This window comes from Gigantopelta aegis, chromosome 14, assembly GCF_016097555.1.
Source record: "Gigantopelta aegis isolate Gae_Host chromosome 14, Gae_host_genome, whole genome shotgun sequence".
In the NCBI taxonomy this organism is placed as follows: Eukaryota; Metazoa; Mollusca; class Gastropoda; order Neomphalida; family Peltospiridae; genus Gigantopelta; species Gigantopelta aegis.
The window spans coordinates 34,290,256-34,308,369 of record NC_054712.1 but is presented as its reverse complement, the minus strand read 5'-3'; the positions used below and the strand labels follow the sequence as shown (position 1 = coordinate 34,308,369).

The 18,114-nt window shown below is 39.4% G+C and overlaps 1 protein-coding gene across 1 annotated transcript in view; it reads right to left on the bottom strand.

Moving 5' to 3' along the window:
- Positions 1–10,471: 10,471 nt before the first annotated feature.
- LOC121389199 (thyrotropin-releasing hormone receptor-like) overlaps positions 10,472–18,114 on the bottom strand; it is a 23,258-nt gene continuing 15,615 nt past the window's right edge. Inside the window, exons 2-3 of the mRNA XM_041520802.1 lie at positions 12,940–13,162; positions 10,472–10,488 (exon numbers count right to left, since the gene is read on the bottom strand). Coding sequence (XP_041376736.1) covers positions 10,472–10,488; positions 12,940–13,162 — 240 coding nt within the window. The remainder of the gene's footprint in view (positions 10,489–12,939; positions 13,163–18,114) is intronic.

Sequence of the window (18,114 nt, the reverse complement as noted above, 5' to 3'; positions counted from 1 at the left end):
TGGTGCATATAAAACGTCCCTTATTGCTTATCAAAATTGCTTATCGGAAACAGTGGCCCATGTGGCGGTAGCGAGTTTCTTTCTCACTGTCATAATGCTCCTTAACCGTTTTGTCTGACGCCACATAAACGTATATCAAATGCGTTGAGTGTGTCGTTAAATAAACATTTCTCTCGTATGTATGTGTAGTCTATATGCATTTCTAGTCTATTAGTTTATAGGTTGTTAGGTTGTTTGATAGTGAATGATATGGAAATAAATAGTTTTTGGTGTTAAAGAGTTCATGCATACATTAAAGTAATACTCCTGATGGGTATGGAGAAATAACTTAATCAGTCGACGAACTCATTTCTTCATCACTATCTTCGTTAAGGGGGACTATCACAGGGGGTATTTTATTTCTTATAAAACTATTTTGTTTTCTACATGTTTAACTGCGTCAGAGAAGTGTGTAGGTGTGACAAGAGTTCAATGCATGTGCAAGTTCTCTCCGCACCGTGGTCATTTTACCATCATTATGACGAGCTATGTGCCCTTTGACTTGACTCCAGATCAGTTCTATCGGATTGAGTTCAGAATGTCTTGGCGGCAGTCTTAGACACAAGTGCCCATGGCGTTCAGCAATATCATCAGTAACAAATTGCTTTGCACATTTGTTACTTTTCACAAGTTCATAAAGAACTGGCTTTGTCATGTTACTCTCAAAAGGTATATTTTTGTTTCGTAGCCACGACTGAATTTCTTCCTTTTTAGCGTTTAGTGCAGGACATCGTGTAATCTCAGTTAATTTGTTGTGGTAACTTGCGTTATCCATGACGATAACAAAAGGTTCTGGTAGAGAAGGCATAAGTTGTTCTTCAAACCATTGATGAAATTGTCATGATCCATCTCACCATGATAGTCTCCGTCTGTTTTTTTAGCCTCAAAGATCAATTCACAGCCATCTATCAATCCATATTTATCACAGCCAGCATGACAAATAATAAGTCTTTTTCCCTTCCAAGTCACCGAACAGAGTTTAGGAACTCGATCAGCAGCTTCTGATTTCGGCAGGTGATTGGCGGTACTTGTGCCCGGGTGGATATCTGTCCAGTGGTGGGATGTGTGGTTGACATTCACCCAGGTCTCATCTTGATACACTATTAAATACCCCTGTTGTCGTAAACTGGATATTTCATGGAGATAGGAAAGCCTCCTGTCTGATATATTGGCGTCCTCAAAAATCACTTTTCCGGTTGTAGACATATGTTGGTATTTAAAATCGAGGTCATGGAGTGTTCTTCGTAAAGTTGATATGGATATGTTGATTCCACATTCCTCCCTTAAAGCCACGTTAATCTTATGTAATGTAGGTAATTCGCCCTCTCTATAAAATCTGTATACTCGTCGTCTAATAACATCTTTCTGTTTTCGGTCGCGTTTTTTAACAGTGATTTCTGTGCTTGGATTCGTAGAGCTTAGATTTTTCACAGTTCTTTTTACTGTTGAAACCGAAACTTTAAGTGCAGCGGAAACTAGATCGACAATTCGATAAGAAGCATACCTAGGTCTACCGCGCTGATATTCATCTTCAAAATAATCGAAAACGTTCTTAATACACGATTTTACATCAACTGAAGTGTTTTTCGATTTACCCATATTTTTCATCAAATAACAATAACAAGAATGTCGACTAATACATTTTCAATGAATTTATATACCCTACCTAACTTGTATTTTACGTGGTTTACACATTGCTACAATAGCACGTGCAGTCATAGATCGAAATAATGATGTTATTGACCAAGCAATGCTATCGTATTTTGAACATTCAGGGCTGTGTCTGCGGGATGAAAAAGTGGTTGAACCCATACGAGTCCGAACAATAGCCCTTTGGTTTTTCGCATTACAAATGTAACACCCCACCCCCAAACCCCAGCCCCTAGCACCACCCTAAATACTATATATATATATATATATATATATATATATATATATATATATATATATATATATATAGATATATATATATATTTATATAATATTTGTATGAGTTCCCAATTTAGAGGCAAATTAAATAACATTTTTATAATTATTTGATGTTGGTGGCCTTTGACATTTTATCCCCCCCCCCCCCCCCCCCCCCCCCCCCCCCCCCCCCCCCCCCCCCCCTCACCCCCCCCCCCCCCCCCCCCCCCCCCCCCCCCCCCCCCCCCCCCCCCCCCCCCCCCCCCCCGGTTTCTGGGTCCAGCCCTGCATTAAATTTATTTATAAATTTGGAAAGCACATTTCTGCGGTGTGTGAGGTGATTTGTGTTTATTACTGTGCTACACCTCAGTTGTGTTAGGTTAGGTATGGTATGCTAATATATAATTGATATAATAAAATAAAAATACATAATACATTAGCTAAATTTATTAAATATAATGCACCTACAAGAAAGGGTTACATGTTCTGTTTGTTTACATCTATGTTTAACGGAAAGATTAGACAATGCTGTTACAATAGAGATAACAGCACCAGAGGTGGAATAGCCACTCTAATCAAAAATACCATACCTCATACTGAAATTAAATGCGTTTCTATTAATACAAACTTAGACGTCCTAGGACTTACTATACAAAACGATAAAATGCCTATTGACGTCATCAATGTTTATAGCCCACCGAGAACAGCCCATAATCAACTAACGTTAAGAGATTACAATAAACTCATAAACTCAAACAATAACTTAATTCTTGTAGGAGATTTTAATTGTCATAGCACACTGTGGGGAGGTCTGCACTCCGACACACAGGGAGACATACTAGAGGAATTCATCAATACACACAATCTAGTATGTCTCAACGATGGCAGTACTACTTTTATCCACGATTATCTGGGCACATCCGCCATCGACCTAACCATCACCTCTAACAGTATAGGTGCAAACGCCCAATGGGAGGTGTTAGAAGCTCTCAATAGCGACCACCTCCATATTCTAACCAGCTATAAATGTAATACTACTTATACAGAAGAAGAAAAATTTATACCTAAATTTAAATTTAATAAAGCTAACTGGGCTGGCTTTACAAGCGACTGTAGCAAAATTAAGTTAGAAAATAGCCTAAACATTGACGACGCCACTAATAAACTTACTAATAAAATAATAGAAATAGCTGAAAAGAATATTCCTAAAACTAAACCCTTCAATAAAAACAGACCAGTTAACTGGTGGACGGACGAAATTAAATCTAAATGCGGCTTTAGGAACAGGATGCGTAAACTTTATAAAAAAAACCCCAGGGAAACAAGGCTATCACACTAAATATAAAATAGCCAAAAACGAAGTAGGTAAACTTATCGTCAATGCTAAACAAGCCAGCTGGCATACATTTTGCGGTGAAATTAACAATAGACCATCTATTAGAGAAATGTGGAAACAAATTAAGGCTATTCCAAGGACAACGCGCTAATTCCACAGTCCTTCAAAAACATAAAACAGCAACTACTAATAAACAAAAGGCCGACCTTCTCAGTAAAACTTTCAGTAAAAACAGTAGCAACGAAAATTTTCCTAAACAATTTTTTGAGAAACTTAAGAAAGATAACTCTCTACCAACTAATGATACTAAAACAGCAAATCTCCCAACTACTGATAATTTAGAATTTAATAAATCGATAACAATGTTAGAATTAAAAACAGAATTACTGCCACCGGGCCTGATCAAATAAGTTACACATTACTCAAGCACATGCCGGACGTAGCCCTAAAGGTAGTGTTATCGCTCTTTAACCGAATTTGGAGGGAGGGTCAAATGCCCACTGCGTGGAAACATGCAGAATGCTTTAGTCTCCCTAAAGCGGGAAAAGACCATTCCCTCCCAGGGAGTTATAGACCGATTACACTCACGTCCCACATGTGCAAAACCTTAGAAACTATTATCAATAAACGACTCAACAATTACCTACTCGAAAATAACCTAATAACTAATGTACAGAGCGGATTTAGAACTAAACATTCAACAATAGATCAAATAGTTAGATTACAAAATAGTATTAATGATGCATTCCGAAAATCTCATACGGTTTTAACAATATTCATAGATATTGAAAAAGCTTTTGATATGGTATGGCGTCAAGGTCTACTAAATAAATTACAGAGTAACGGTATTAAAGGTTATATGTTTAATTTTATCAACAATTTCATCCATAATAGATCAATCTCAGTTAGAGTGAATGGTCACTATTCAGATAGAACTGAAATAATTAATGGCATACCACAAGGTTCGGTCCTCTCACCAACCTTATTCAACATTTTTATTAATGACATAACTAAAGCACTTAATGCTAAAGAAAAAACAAAAACGACCACGCCATTAAACACAGAACTATTTGCCGATGATTGCGCCATCTGGCGCACAGGCAACACAACCACTAATTTATTTCACCTAATGCAAGCTGATATGAATAGACTTAACAAATGCGCCCTGGACTGGGGCATTAAACTATCAGAAACTAAAACTGTCTATATGCTTTTTAATAAAGTCAATAAATCAGATAATCACCAACTTAAATCAGGTGATAAAATAATTCCAAGAGTCAAATTTTTTTATTTTTTAGGTGTAACTTTTGACTCAAAACTAACCTTTAGTGACCATATCAGTGACATAGTGAGGAACTCAAAAAATACTCTAAACTTATTAAGAGCCATCTCAGGTACCAGTTGGGGAGCGCAAACAGAGGCAATGCTTATGGTTTACAAAGCATGCATACTCTCCAGAATAGATTATGGAGCCCAAGCCTACAGTTGCGCCGCCCCCAAACTGTTACATAAATTAGATGCTATTCAAAACCAAGCTCTTAGAATCATAGCTAAAGTTCCATCAAATACCAGCGGACAGGGCTTAGAAGTTGAGTTTAACATTATGCCACTGAAATATCGTCGCAATCTTCAACATCTTAATTATCATCTAAAAATACACTCTCTTAAACTAGATCACCCAGTTCAGGAACTCACTCCTATCATAGCTAAACCAAAACTAGTATTCAAAACCAATCAAAATCTTAATGATTCTTTCGCCACTAAAGCTAGTAAAATAGAAATAGAAGTAGGTATGGATCAGCCAGTCGAATGCCACACACCATATCTAATTAAACAAGCTACGGATTCAACTCCATTTCTACCATTTAAGAAAATCATGTTCGAAGCCGCAGCCAACACAAATTACCCTGAGCACATCCATATCTACACGGATGGCTAAAAAACTCCATATAACGGTAGGGTTGGCTTCGCAGTAGTTGAAGAAGAAATATCTAAACACTCTAAATTAGTTAAATACTCCAGACTGTCAGATAATCTATCAGTCTATACAGCAGAACTGACAGCTCTAATCTGGATCAAAACCCCAAAATACTCAAAAAGCGTTATTTTCTCAGACAGTCTTAGCTCTATCCAATCACTTCAAACTAATAAATCTACCAGACCAGACATTCTCGCAGCTATCCACAATAAACTTAATGAACTAAACCATCTCAATTTAACAGTAGTATTCGAATGAGTCCCAGCTCATGTAGGGATAATTGGCAATGAAATAGCTGACTATGGAGAAAAAACTCCACTTTCAATCACTAGTAAAATTACAACACTACCTTTTGGGAATTTCAGAACTCATGTCAAAAGCATTAAAACACTACATTAATCAATGGCAGGCCAACTGGGACCTAACAGCCAATACATGGCTCTATAACATCAAACCACTAGTCAACTCTATCCGACCTAAGCACCTAAACACTTATGTGGATAAAATAATTACTAAATTGCGCATAGGTAAATCTTCGCAGCTCAACAGCTGCTCTTTCACCAAAAAAGCCCTGACTGTGAGTGTGGCACCCGGGAAGACATAAAACACTATCTCCTGGATTGCACGCTACACAACAGTCAGAGACAACTAATGATAGCATCAATAACCGAAACCAACCACAACAAACCAATTACACCTAACTTTCTACTCAATCCTGATAAATATCTAAAACATAAAACCTTCAAAGCAGTATATCAATTCGTCCAGTCCACCAAACCAAAACTATAAGTGCCACGTACTGCCCGCCTTGCCACCGATAAGTCGACGCGGACCCCCAGCCCGACTGATCGCAGGCAGGATGGGAAACCGTAGCACACCCACTGGCCTGTACGTCTCCCGGAGGGAAGAGCGACCGTATGCACTCGACCGACATGCACTCCAATCCGGGGGACCAACGGAGGGAAGGTGGCGATCTATAATTAAGATAAGTAATCAATATGCTGCTTAACTCGTGACACCTGTGACTCCCCGGATGGAACATCGACCTTACGCACTCGAACAGAACACGTATTCCAACCCGGGGAGAGAACGGTGAAACGACAAAAGTAAAAGCATATACCTAGCCAAATTAGCTGGCACAAATTTAGCAATAAATTAACAATTACTCAAAACCACCCGCCTGTACATCTCTTGGATGGAAGAGCGGCCTTAAGCACTCGACCAAACAAGCACTCCAACCCGGGGATCAACGGCGGGACGGTAGCGAATGATTTAATAACCGTTAAATAGGCATAAATTTAACAGTATAAATTAGCAATTACTCAAAACCACCCACCTGTACATCCCTTGGATGGAAGAGCGACCTTAAGCACTCGATCAAACAACCACTCCAACCCGGGGATCAACGGCGGGACGATAGCGAATGATTTAATAACCGCTAGATATGACAATGCTTGAATCGTGACACCTGTGACCCCCTTGGTGGAACATCGACCTTACGCACTCGAACAGACACGTATTCCAATCCGGGGGGAGAATGGTGAAATGACAAAAGTAAAAGCATATACTCAACCAAATTAGCTGGCATACATTAGCAATATAAATTAACAATTACCCAAAACCACCCGCCTGTACATTCCTTGGATGGAAGAGCGACCTTAAGCACTCGACCAAACAAGCACTCCAACCTGTGGATCAACGGCGGGACGGTAGCGAATGATTAATAACCGCCAGATATGCCAATGCCAACCAGACCCAACCACGATAACTGTATTATTTTACTGTAAATATATATTCATGTTCTGAAAATCGTGATTGGCAATTGGTATACACCACCTCCGTTAGCGACACATTAGTTGTTGTTGTTTTGTTTTTTTTGGTTTTTTACTAAGACAGGATCGAAGTTGCAGTAACTCAATTGGCTAATTAATCAGCCAATCAACATTGTTAGACAATCAACCAAGATAGGACAGCACTAATTATCGTCTATTTTTTGCAGCACTCATTGGTTCAATCCAGCCAATCACGGATCAAGAACCTAACTGTAAATAAACTGCACGAATTTGTCTTTGCACTCGCACCATGTTCTTTATTACTGATGCATTAATCCTAGCTGACTAAGGTAAGTCAACTAGGGCTCCAGAAGAAAAGACAAGCAGGAACACCAGATAGCCTGAAGACAAACTAAGTAAGCCTACTAAGATATTATATTTAGGGGGCGGGAATCAAAATTCTTCAAACTAAGTATCTATTTGGTGCGTATATGTATACAATTGCTACTTGCCACTACTAATTTCACTTCATTGCATTGGTAATAAAGTTAAGTATGCCAAGCACTAGGCGTTTTAAACCAGTACCTACACTATAAGGGTTTAACCCTTCAAATTAGATAGCTAGGCTAGTTCAACTCCCCCTCCGTCATTGTATTCAATGCTATACAAAGACGGAGGGGGATGGGTGGTCATGAATGACCGTTGAACTCACTAGAATAGGGACTTAAGACAATAGGTACAACCTTAACACAAAACTAGGATTCACACACAGACTACACGCTCACTGCATCAGTACACAGGGTGCATTGACTAATGATAACAATGCACCCGCCCCCATTTAATGGCCCAGCACGTGCGCTAATAAGGAACTGGACAAAAGAATACCGGTTCCGAGTACACAATTGCAATGCACCCGGGGGAAGCTGAACAAAAGAATATTGGCCTCCCCCACCCAAACCCCCAATACTTGCTGCTGGTGATAACTTGTACTTGGTGGCACTGGGTTGTCATGCCACGACCAGAAGCGGTCAGGCCCTTTATAAGGGCCCCATGGGCAACCTAGGGAGACACCATAGCATCGTAGAGGTCTATAATTAACGAGCTACTCTCGATTCACTAATACCAAAACCTATATTAGCTCAGCCATTTACCTTTCGACCGACCGTTCAAAATTGCGCCAAATTTCCTCAATCAAAATTGCGCACCCTTTTCTCTTTGGCATTCACTGTTCCATTCAAAATTCCATAGCACCACCACCACCCCCACCCGCCTGCTACCGATTTGATCGGGCTGCTGGTGCTCCCTTGCACCTGCCAGTACAGGCGGTCCCTCCTTCCCCGACCCCCACCTTTCCTGTCATGGACAGAGGAGCCGGCCAAGGCCGGCTCTTGTGCCCACGACAGGCGTGCGCTACAACAGCTTGTTCTGAATGTGCACGCAAAACCCTATGACATGACATGACATGACATGACATGACATGACAAAGTTGTACATTATTTCTGAGGACTTCTTGGATCACCGGTCAGTTTCCGGCAGGACGTCGGGCTTGGCCCTAGCGACGTGTCTACGGGATTGCCACGACCTAAAATCGCGCTTGGAAAATCGCAGATTTGGGAGTCAGGTTTTCACGCCCGGGGGGTTCGGGCGACCCCCAGAATGCCTCGCGAAAATGCCCTTTTTGGCCTTTTTAGAAGTCGCGCGGGCGCCGCGACTGATATGTGAGGGCCGCTAAAAAACGTATCTAGTCGTCCTGGCATGTGTAGTAGTTCATATAATTTTACCAGAAACATAAAATACGTATTATTAGTCGTTTTGTTTATTCCTATATAATAATGAATGTGGTGTGCGATCACTTAGCCTATATATTAAATACGAGCAAAATGAGACAGTGTTCTGATTTAAGAGTGGGCTAAATCTGAACGTTGTCGGGCTATTTAATATTATTTGTTTTTTCCTGTCGTAGTTTATTAAAATGACAAGAGAACGTTTTATCGATACCGTGACATTTACAAGGTTAAGCAGGGCTCGAAATGGAAAGCAACATGTCAGCCTGTTGTTTTGTTTTTTAAGATAGCAGGTCAAAAGAGATATGTCTTGCTGAGAAACAAATATGGCCTGCTTGGGGGGGGGGGGGGGGGGGGGAAGAGATTTTGTTTAACGACACCACCAGAGCACATTGATATATTAATCATCGGCTATTGGATGTCAAACATTTGTTAATTCTGACTCGTAGTCAATAGAAAGAAAGAAAGAAATGTTTTATTTAACGACGCACTCAACACATTTTTATTTTCGGTTATATGGCGTCAGACATATGGTTAAGGACCAAACAGAGTTTTTGAGAGGAAACCCGCTGTCGCCACTACATGGGCTACTCTTTCCAATTAGCAGCAAGGGATCTTTTATTTGCGCTTCCCACAGGCAGGATAGCACAAACCATGGCCTTTGTAGAACCAGTTATGGATCACTGGTCGGTGCAAGTGGTTTACACCTAACCATTGAGCCTTGCGGAGCACTCACTCAGGGTTTGGAATCGGTATCTGGATTAAAAATCCCATGCCTCGACTGGAATCCGAACCCAGTACCTACCAGCCTGTAGACCGATGGCCTAACCACTATGCCACCGAGGCCGGTCCGTAGTCAATAGAGGAAACCCGCTACATTTTCTTAATGCAGCAAGGGATCTTTTATATGCACTTTCACACAGACAGGAAATCACATACCACGGCCTTCGACCAGTTGTGTTGCACTGGTTGGAGCGAGAAAAAACCCAATCAGTTGAACGGATCCACTGAGGTGGTTCGATCCTGCGACGCAAGAACCTCAAGCGAGCGTTCAACCGACTGAGCTAAATCCCGCCCCACTGGGGATAAAAAGATATGGTGTGAGGAGAGGGTTTGATATAGAAAGTAAACTTTGTTTTGTTTAACGATACCATTTGAGCACACTGCGCACATTGAAGGAAATGTTATATTTAACGACGCATTCAACACATTTTATTTACGGTTATATGGCGTCAGATATATGGTTAAGGACCACACAGATATTGAGAGAGGAAACCCGCTGTCGCCACTTTTCATGGGCTACTCTTTTTGATTAGCAGCAAGAGATCTTTTATATGCACCATCCCACAGACAGGAGAGTACATACCACGGCTTTTGTTACACAAGTTGTGGAGCACTGGCTGGAATGAGAAATAGCCCAATGGGTCCACCGACGGGGATCGATCCTAGACCGACCGCCCATCAAGCGAACGTTTAACCACTGGACCACGTCCCGCCCCGCATATACAATGAGCTCTTCCTAAAATATGTATGTTAAATGTTTTTAATTTATTTAATTTTAGAAGTAAATTGATATAAAAAAAAAATACAGGGGTCCATTTCGTAAAACATCGTATGTTTACGTCTGCGACTAACAGGTATACCGGTGATATGCTTACATGGGTTTGGCATCTGTTTTAAGAAGAAAAAACAACAACATCATTACAGATATGAAGCGACAAAAGAAGTTAGTTAGTAATACGAATTATGGTTTAGTCGTAGATTTGCGTTTACGTGTAAAACTAGGTTTACAATGTTTTGTGAAATTAGGTTCTGAAGCTTAAGCGTACGAGACAGGGGGATCGGTGTGTGGGGGGGGGGGGGGGGGCGTGGGAACGGCCCCTCTAGTGCTGGAGCAAAACCTCAGCTTGGGGTAAAAAATTATACGAGATATACGGGAAAAAATGTGCTAACCTGAGGCCTTTTTACCATATATTTCCATCATTCTACCCTCAAAATTAGTTGTAATCTGTGTAAAAATGCGTAGTGATTCGTTCGCATCCCTATAGAGCTATTTGATAGTAATGCTAATATGAATAAATGTTGTTATCCAGATTCGGGCATTTTCGTTTAATTCGGGCAAAATCCAGCCTGCCCCCTCCCCTGAGGTATTCGTGGTTATTGATCTCTGTTAGTTTGATGTGTTGCTTTTTTGCGAAAAGGGATTTCATTTTTCAGCTCTGACCGCAGACAGTAAAGGGTAACGCCCTAGTCACATTTAAAGAGTGAGGTGCCTTGATTACAATCAGCTCCACTTCTATTGCCTGTGGTAGACCAATGTGATTGCAATCAGACTGACTTGGATAATTCCACATCTGCCATTGTTGGTATATGTAACAGGTCTTGTCATAAAGTGTTGTTTCAACCTGGTAGAAATTATTCGAAGACAAAATCCAATTTAGGCTTCTTACAAATATTAAGACGACCAGAAACACAATGAAGATACAGACACTGATATTCTAAACAAGAAACTATTTTATTAGTCGGAAACATCTTACAATGCAGCAAACTCAGGAATGTCCCTTTAATAGGAAAAACCAAAAACATTTTATGCCAAGCATGTGGTTTATGAATGCACATAAAATAAAACTACATTTTTCATACTTTATTAGTTGTTATTAACTTTTTGTAAGGAGTATAGTAAAAAAAACCCAAAACAAACCCAATATTTCTTTTTATTCTTTATTAGTTGTTGCTTAATTTTGCGAGGAGTATAGTAAGACCAAAACCATTTCTTAATGCAATGTATGTGGTTTCTGAAGGCACGTTAAATAAAACATTATTTTTCGTACTTTATTAGTAGTTGTTTAACTCTTTGTGAGGAGGATAGTAAAAAAAACCCCAACCCCCCCCCCCAAAAAAAAAAAAAAAAAAAAAAAAAAAAAAAAAAAAAACCCCACGTTTCTTAAGGCAAAGCCTATACCTTCTGAAGGCACGTGAAATAAAATTTTAGTAAAACCTAAACATTTATTTTCATACTTTATTAGTTGTTGCTTAACGTTTTGTGAAGAGTATAGTAGAACAAAAAAACCCAACCCCCAACATTTCTTACCGCAAAGTATGTAATTTTGAAGGCATGTCAAATAAAATTTCATTATTTCTACTTTATTAAATGTTGCTTAATTAGTTTGTGAGGAGTATAGTAAAACAAAAATCATACTTTATTAGTTGTTGCTTTTTTTTGTGTGAAGAGTATAGTAGAAAACAAAACCCCAACAACTCCCCAACATTTCTTACCGCAAAGTATGTAGTTCTGAAGGCATGTCAAATAAAACTTCATTAGTTATACTATATTAAATGTTGCTTATTTTTTGTGAGGAGTATAGTAAAACAAAAATCATACTTTATTAGTTGTTGCTTAAGTTTTTGTGAAGAGTATAGTGGAACAAAAAAACCAACCCCTTCCCCCCAACCCCGGAATATTTCTTACCGCAAAGTATTCTTTATGGATTTCCTTCTTTTCCCCCTTCTGTTTTTTTAACCGTTTGTTTCGTTACATTTAGGTTCACCGTTAAACCCACATAATTCAAGGATTAACAACTAAACTGACTTAGGAAACAAAATAATACTTTGAGCTCACTGCTATTATGACGTGTTTACGACTAACAGAGCATTTGTTATGACTAAAATTACGCATTAAAGGGACATTCCTGAGTTTGCTGCAATTTTTAAGATGTTATTGACTAACAGAGACTTTTTAACGATTGTAATTAAATATCAAATATATTTTGCTGTATACAATATTAGTGTCTGTATGTTAAACGTGTTTCTGATCGTTCTAATATTTGTACTAGGTTAAATTTGATTTTATTTCCTAAAAAATATTTTTTCGTACATACGAAATTATTTGAAGACAAAATCCAGTTTGAGCTTCTTACAAATATTGAGACGACCAGAAAAACATTGAATATACAGACACTGGTATTGTAAACAAGAAAATATATTTAATATGTAAGTTTAATCGTAGAAATATCTTATTTGTCAAAAACATCTTACAATGCAGCAAACTCAGGAATGTCCCTTTAAATGTTGCTTAACTTTTTTGCGAGGAGTATAGTAAAAAAAACCATTAAAAAATCTTACCACAAAGTATGTGATTTCTAAAGGCACGACGGAACTTGACAGACATGACGTTGTAGAGTATCGGGTTGATGGCGCTGTTGGCGTAAACCATGGTTCTGGAGAACAACAGGAACCACAGGTCGACGTACTTGTTCGAGGCGAACGAGTTGTACACAACCATCACTCTATAGGGCATCCACAGAGTGGCAAACACGAGCACTATGACGGCGAGCATGCGAACTACCTGCAAAATGTAACATATTACAAGTGTTATTGAAAGCTGATAACTAAAGGCAAATTTACAAAGTCTATTTTTGTCTTATACGCGTGTGCATGCATTTATATAATGCTTTCAACGCCTGCGTTTTAAGAAAGGAAGAATCAGCCTTTGAAAATTGCCCTAAATGTTTTTTAACAAATGGTCGATATCCACAAGATTTTTTTTTTCTTTCTTAAAACAATCACAGAAATACATGATTAAAAGATTTCACGTCAGCTCATTTTCGACGAACGTCTGAATCGGTTTTGCCCGAATGAGAAGATTTGCTCCAGCACTGAAGGAGGGTTGGGGGGGGGGGGGGGGGGGGGTTGATCCCCTGACTACTCGGCTCGTACGCTTATGCCATCAACAGTACTTTCCTTACCTCCAAACGACATTTTCCGATATCGTTTGGCTTTAATCGCTATCTAAGTCACACGTAAAAATGTAATTAAAACTGAAAATTAGGGAGCTCTTTAATTGCTTTGTGTTACAAACATTTCTCGTTCCAGCCAGTGCACCACGGCTTGTATATCAAAAGCCGTGGTATGTGCTATTCTTCTGTGGGATGGTGCATATAAAAGATCCCTTTCTACTAATAGATGTTTTTTTTTTAGCGGGTTTCCTCTCTATGACTGTCAAAATAACCATATGTTTGATATCCAATAGCCGATGATCAATAAATCAATGTGCTCTAGTGGTGTCGTTAAACAAAACAAACTTATTTACTTGTGTTACTGTCACGGGGATCCTATAATACCCGTAACTGAATAAAACACGATCATCCAAATATCTCTCCTAACTGTATATCTATTAGATCTATCTGCATCGGGCAGGCTACTACCCGAGTGGCCCGGCTCTAGGAGTAATCAGAGATAATATCTGATATAAATATATATATGTAGCACGTTTAGTTCACTAGAAAACACAACAAAACACAATACACTTTGGAATCTGTATTAACTCTAACGCTGACAAATGTACTTGCCGCGGTAGTTAATTAACAACAACAATATAATAACAACCCAGAGCTAATCACTTAATTAGTTAATCACTAGGTGTCTAGTTTACACAATATTCTAATCACTTCACCGAGGTACAACACACACACCCGTGTGATAACTGAGAAACGCTGCCAGGGGAAGTTAATTAATAAAGGAATTACAACTCTATTCCTAACTGGTTAATTTTTAATTAACCCTTAAATATTCATTCAGTAACCTTGTAATACAGAATTAATACTGGTACATATCACAATAAAAACAATAACCAACAGTTTACCTAGGTCCTCTAGGATGACCAGCTAAGCTTTATCTTACCAAATACTCGTATAAAAATATTAGAACAGTGAAGCCTACAATTTACTTCGTCAGATTACCGGAGACACTGTCTAAAGAATATTGGTATAATACAGTATTAAAATATTTAAAGTCACATCAATCACATCAAGGTTATACACAGAGCAGAAATATATAGTTACCAAGTCCGGTCTGAACTAATATAGTTCGTTCAGTTGGACAAAGTCCGTTCCCCTGGATACTTTCAGTGTTTCTCCCTGATATATCTAAAATCCTATCTATTTATTCAAAAATCTCAGACTAGTCCGGAGACAGCGAATATCGCCTGGGGGCACAACGCGGTACCTCACCTATCATGTGATATTTCCACAACTCCCAGAGACGGTATATTTTCTTAGATGGCCAGACAGACCGTCGCCAGGTCGCTAGAAATACCCCGGTCGTAAACCGAACTACCGGAGGTATTACGTAACCACTGTGCCCATCTGGTCTAAGTGCATATTGGGACGCAGGACTACCACCGTTGGGCGGGGGTATTACGTAACCAAGCTGCACACGGCCCTCTAAAACAATTAACATCGCCACAGGCGAAAAGATAAGAGCATTTCCCGTCACAGTTACAAACATGTTTATCCAAGCTGTTTTGCTTGAGTAGTTTATACAATTTGTTTCAGAGAGAAACATAACAATGTAAAAAAACCCAAATCATTTGCTATAGTTGGGCAGAATACCAGAACTCGGAGTTATCGTTCCAAAATTAGTGCAAATAGCAGCCATTTTGAAATTCAATGCCTGGTACCGGCTCCCACCCAAAGCGAGTTTTAACGACTCAGTTGGTAGGTGTAAGACCACTGCAACCTCTCACTAACCACTAACAACTAACTCACTGTTCTAGACAGACAACCCAGATAGCTGAGGTGTTTGCCCAGGACAGCGTGTTTGAACCGTACTTGGATATAAACACGAAAATAAGTTCAAATGAAATGAAATTCAATATGGCTGCCATCAGCAACTCTTAAGCCATCATGGTTTTTTTCTGTTATCTGGGGTATATTTAAATGGTGTGCTCATATATTATCCACAGGATGCTATTGACCATTTACACTCAATTGCCAGTAAATATCGTTAAGATTACACATTATACAAATGGAGATATTTGGTGTATGCGAAATGAAAATATTAAAAAAAGTTTGTTTTATTTAACGACGCCACTAGAGCACATTGATTTTTTATCTTATCATCGGCTATTGGACGTCAAACATATGGTAATTTTTGACACTGTTTTTAGAGGAAACCCGCTGTCTCCACATAGGCTACTCTTTTTACGACAGGCAGCAAGAGATCTTTTATTTGCGCTTCCCACAGGCAGGATAGCACAAACCATGGCCTTTGTTGAACCAGTTATGGATCATTGATCGGTGCAAGTGGTTTACACCTACCCATTGAGCCTTGCGGAGCACTCACTCAGGGTTTGGAGTCGGTATCTGGATTAAAAATCCCATGGCTCGACTGGGATCCGAACCCAGTACCTACCAGCCTGTAGACCGATGGCCTGCCACGACGCCACCGAGACCGGTGAAAATATTATTTCAACAGGTTTTTTAAAACATATTATGTCAGAATAAAAATCCAAAAAATATAACCCTTATATCATATTTTCAAAAATTAATGACCTCTGAACTTCTACAGATACGGACTAGGTATTGCATATCTCACCAATGTCGGGCAAGCACTGACGCAGCCGGGAGAGTGGGGGTGGGGGTGGGTAGGGTGGGGTATGCAATTCAATCCAAAAAAAAATTCCAACCATCTATTATATTTGTCTGTTACCAATATTATGTGTAAATGCAGAAATTAGATAGATAGTGTGGGTGTATAAATTCTGGCTACGCCAGTACATGAAGACACGTCGATAATACACTTAACCTTTGACATTTTTCTGTTTGATGTTATCAGTTTCAGACGTATTAACAGTAAAGCGATTCTTCATGTAAAACCTCGTACATAAGAGCCGGAAGATGCTAGCACCTAGATGGGCCAGCACTATATTAATTCGCCTTTCAATCTGCGGAGGGGCAAAACTTAATTTTCAGAGTCGGGGTGGTCGTAGTAGTGGCGGTCTCGGTGGCGGTGGCGGTGGCGGTGGTAGCAGGACCCCTGTCTCTCCTTTCCAGCGCCAATGTTACTATCGTACATGCCCCCCCCCCCCCGCCCCCCGCTAATAAAACTGCATTAAAAACCCTGTTATAAAATCATACACACACACACACACCACGCACACGCACACGCACACACACACACACACTCACAATCACACAGACACATAGTGTGAGTTGACCTCCCCCCCCACCCCCCAATACCGGTTCTCCCCAATATAAAATCCTAGTTACGCCAGTGTCACAGGGTGTAGAAAGGCTGGAACAATTTAATTACATGTAGTGTCTGGCAATTCAGGACAAACTTGAGTAAATAGACATTAGTGGTCGTGATTTATAATGATTATTGTGAATTGTGAAAACGGAACAATTCAATATTACTAGGATTTAGTATTTTTGAACATGTCTGTTACATCAATAAATTGAATGATAATCAATATGACTGTGTTTTGTTTGTTTTCCTTCATGGTTTATTAGTTTATAGAAAATCAGACACCACCTAAGCACACTCTAACTTGGAATATTTCTCGCTCCAGCCAGTGCACCACGACTGGCATATCAAAGGCCGTGGTATGTGCTATCCTGTCTGTGGGATGGTGCATATAAAAGATCCCTTGTTGCTAATTGAAAAGAATAGCCCATGAAGTGGCGACAGCGGGTTTCCTCTCTATATATCTGTGTGGTCCATTATTCATTAAAACAAATTACGTGATTGCTAAATTAACTTCTATTTTATACCCAACCTCTCCTACCAAGCCACTCTTCCTCGTAAGGGCTTAAATAAATTCAAAAATGTAATTATTATTTTTAATGTTTTGATTTAGAATGCCCGTTCATAAATTGCGACCAAACTGATAATAAATTTATTTTATTTTATTATTTTATCTTTATTTAGGCCGTAATATTCAAAATTGACCCGGAAATAATTTCTGTCCCGAGTCAAACCCCTGACTATCCAGAGAGAGGACCCGGGATAGACATGCTCGAAACTTTCGTGGTATATGAGCATGACAAAATCACGCTAGTCATACGGATAAAGCAACAGCGGTTGGATAAATTGTACTACGGTCCTGAGAGATTGCACGCTACTGAAGGGGTGGTGGTGGTGGTGGTGGTGGTGGTGGTGGTGTGTGTGTGTGTGTGTGTGTGTGTGGCGGGGGGGGGGGGTCTTCCCATTTTGCCTACACTCAGTTTGTCTACAACCCACTTTGCCTACACTCAGTATGAAAAGATGCCATCCCCAGTTAAAAGTGGAGCATTCCATGTATGGTCCCTATGTATAAAAAACAACATGACGAAATAATATGACAAACACATATTTTATTATAAAAACGATTAACATTACACAACAAAAACAATTATACTATAAAATGACCACACAAACAGTAAACAAATATTTTGTACAAAGTTTAACTTTAATCCTATTTCACTTTGATCACATATTAAAGATCACAGTATGGGATCATTGGACTAATACTAATCA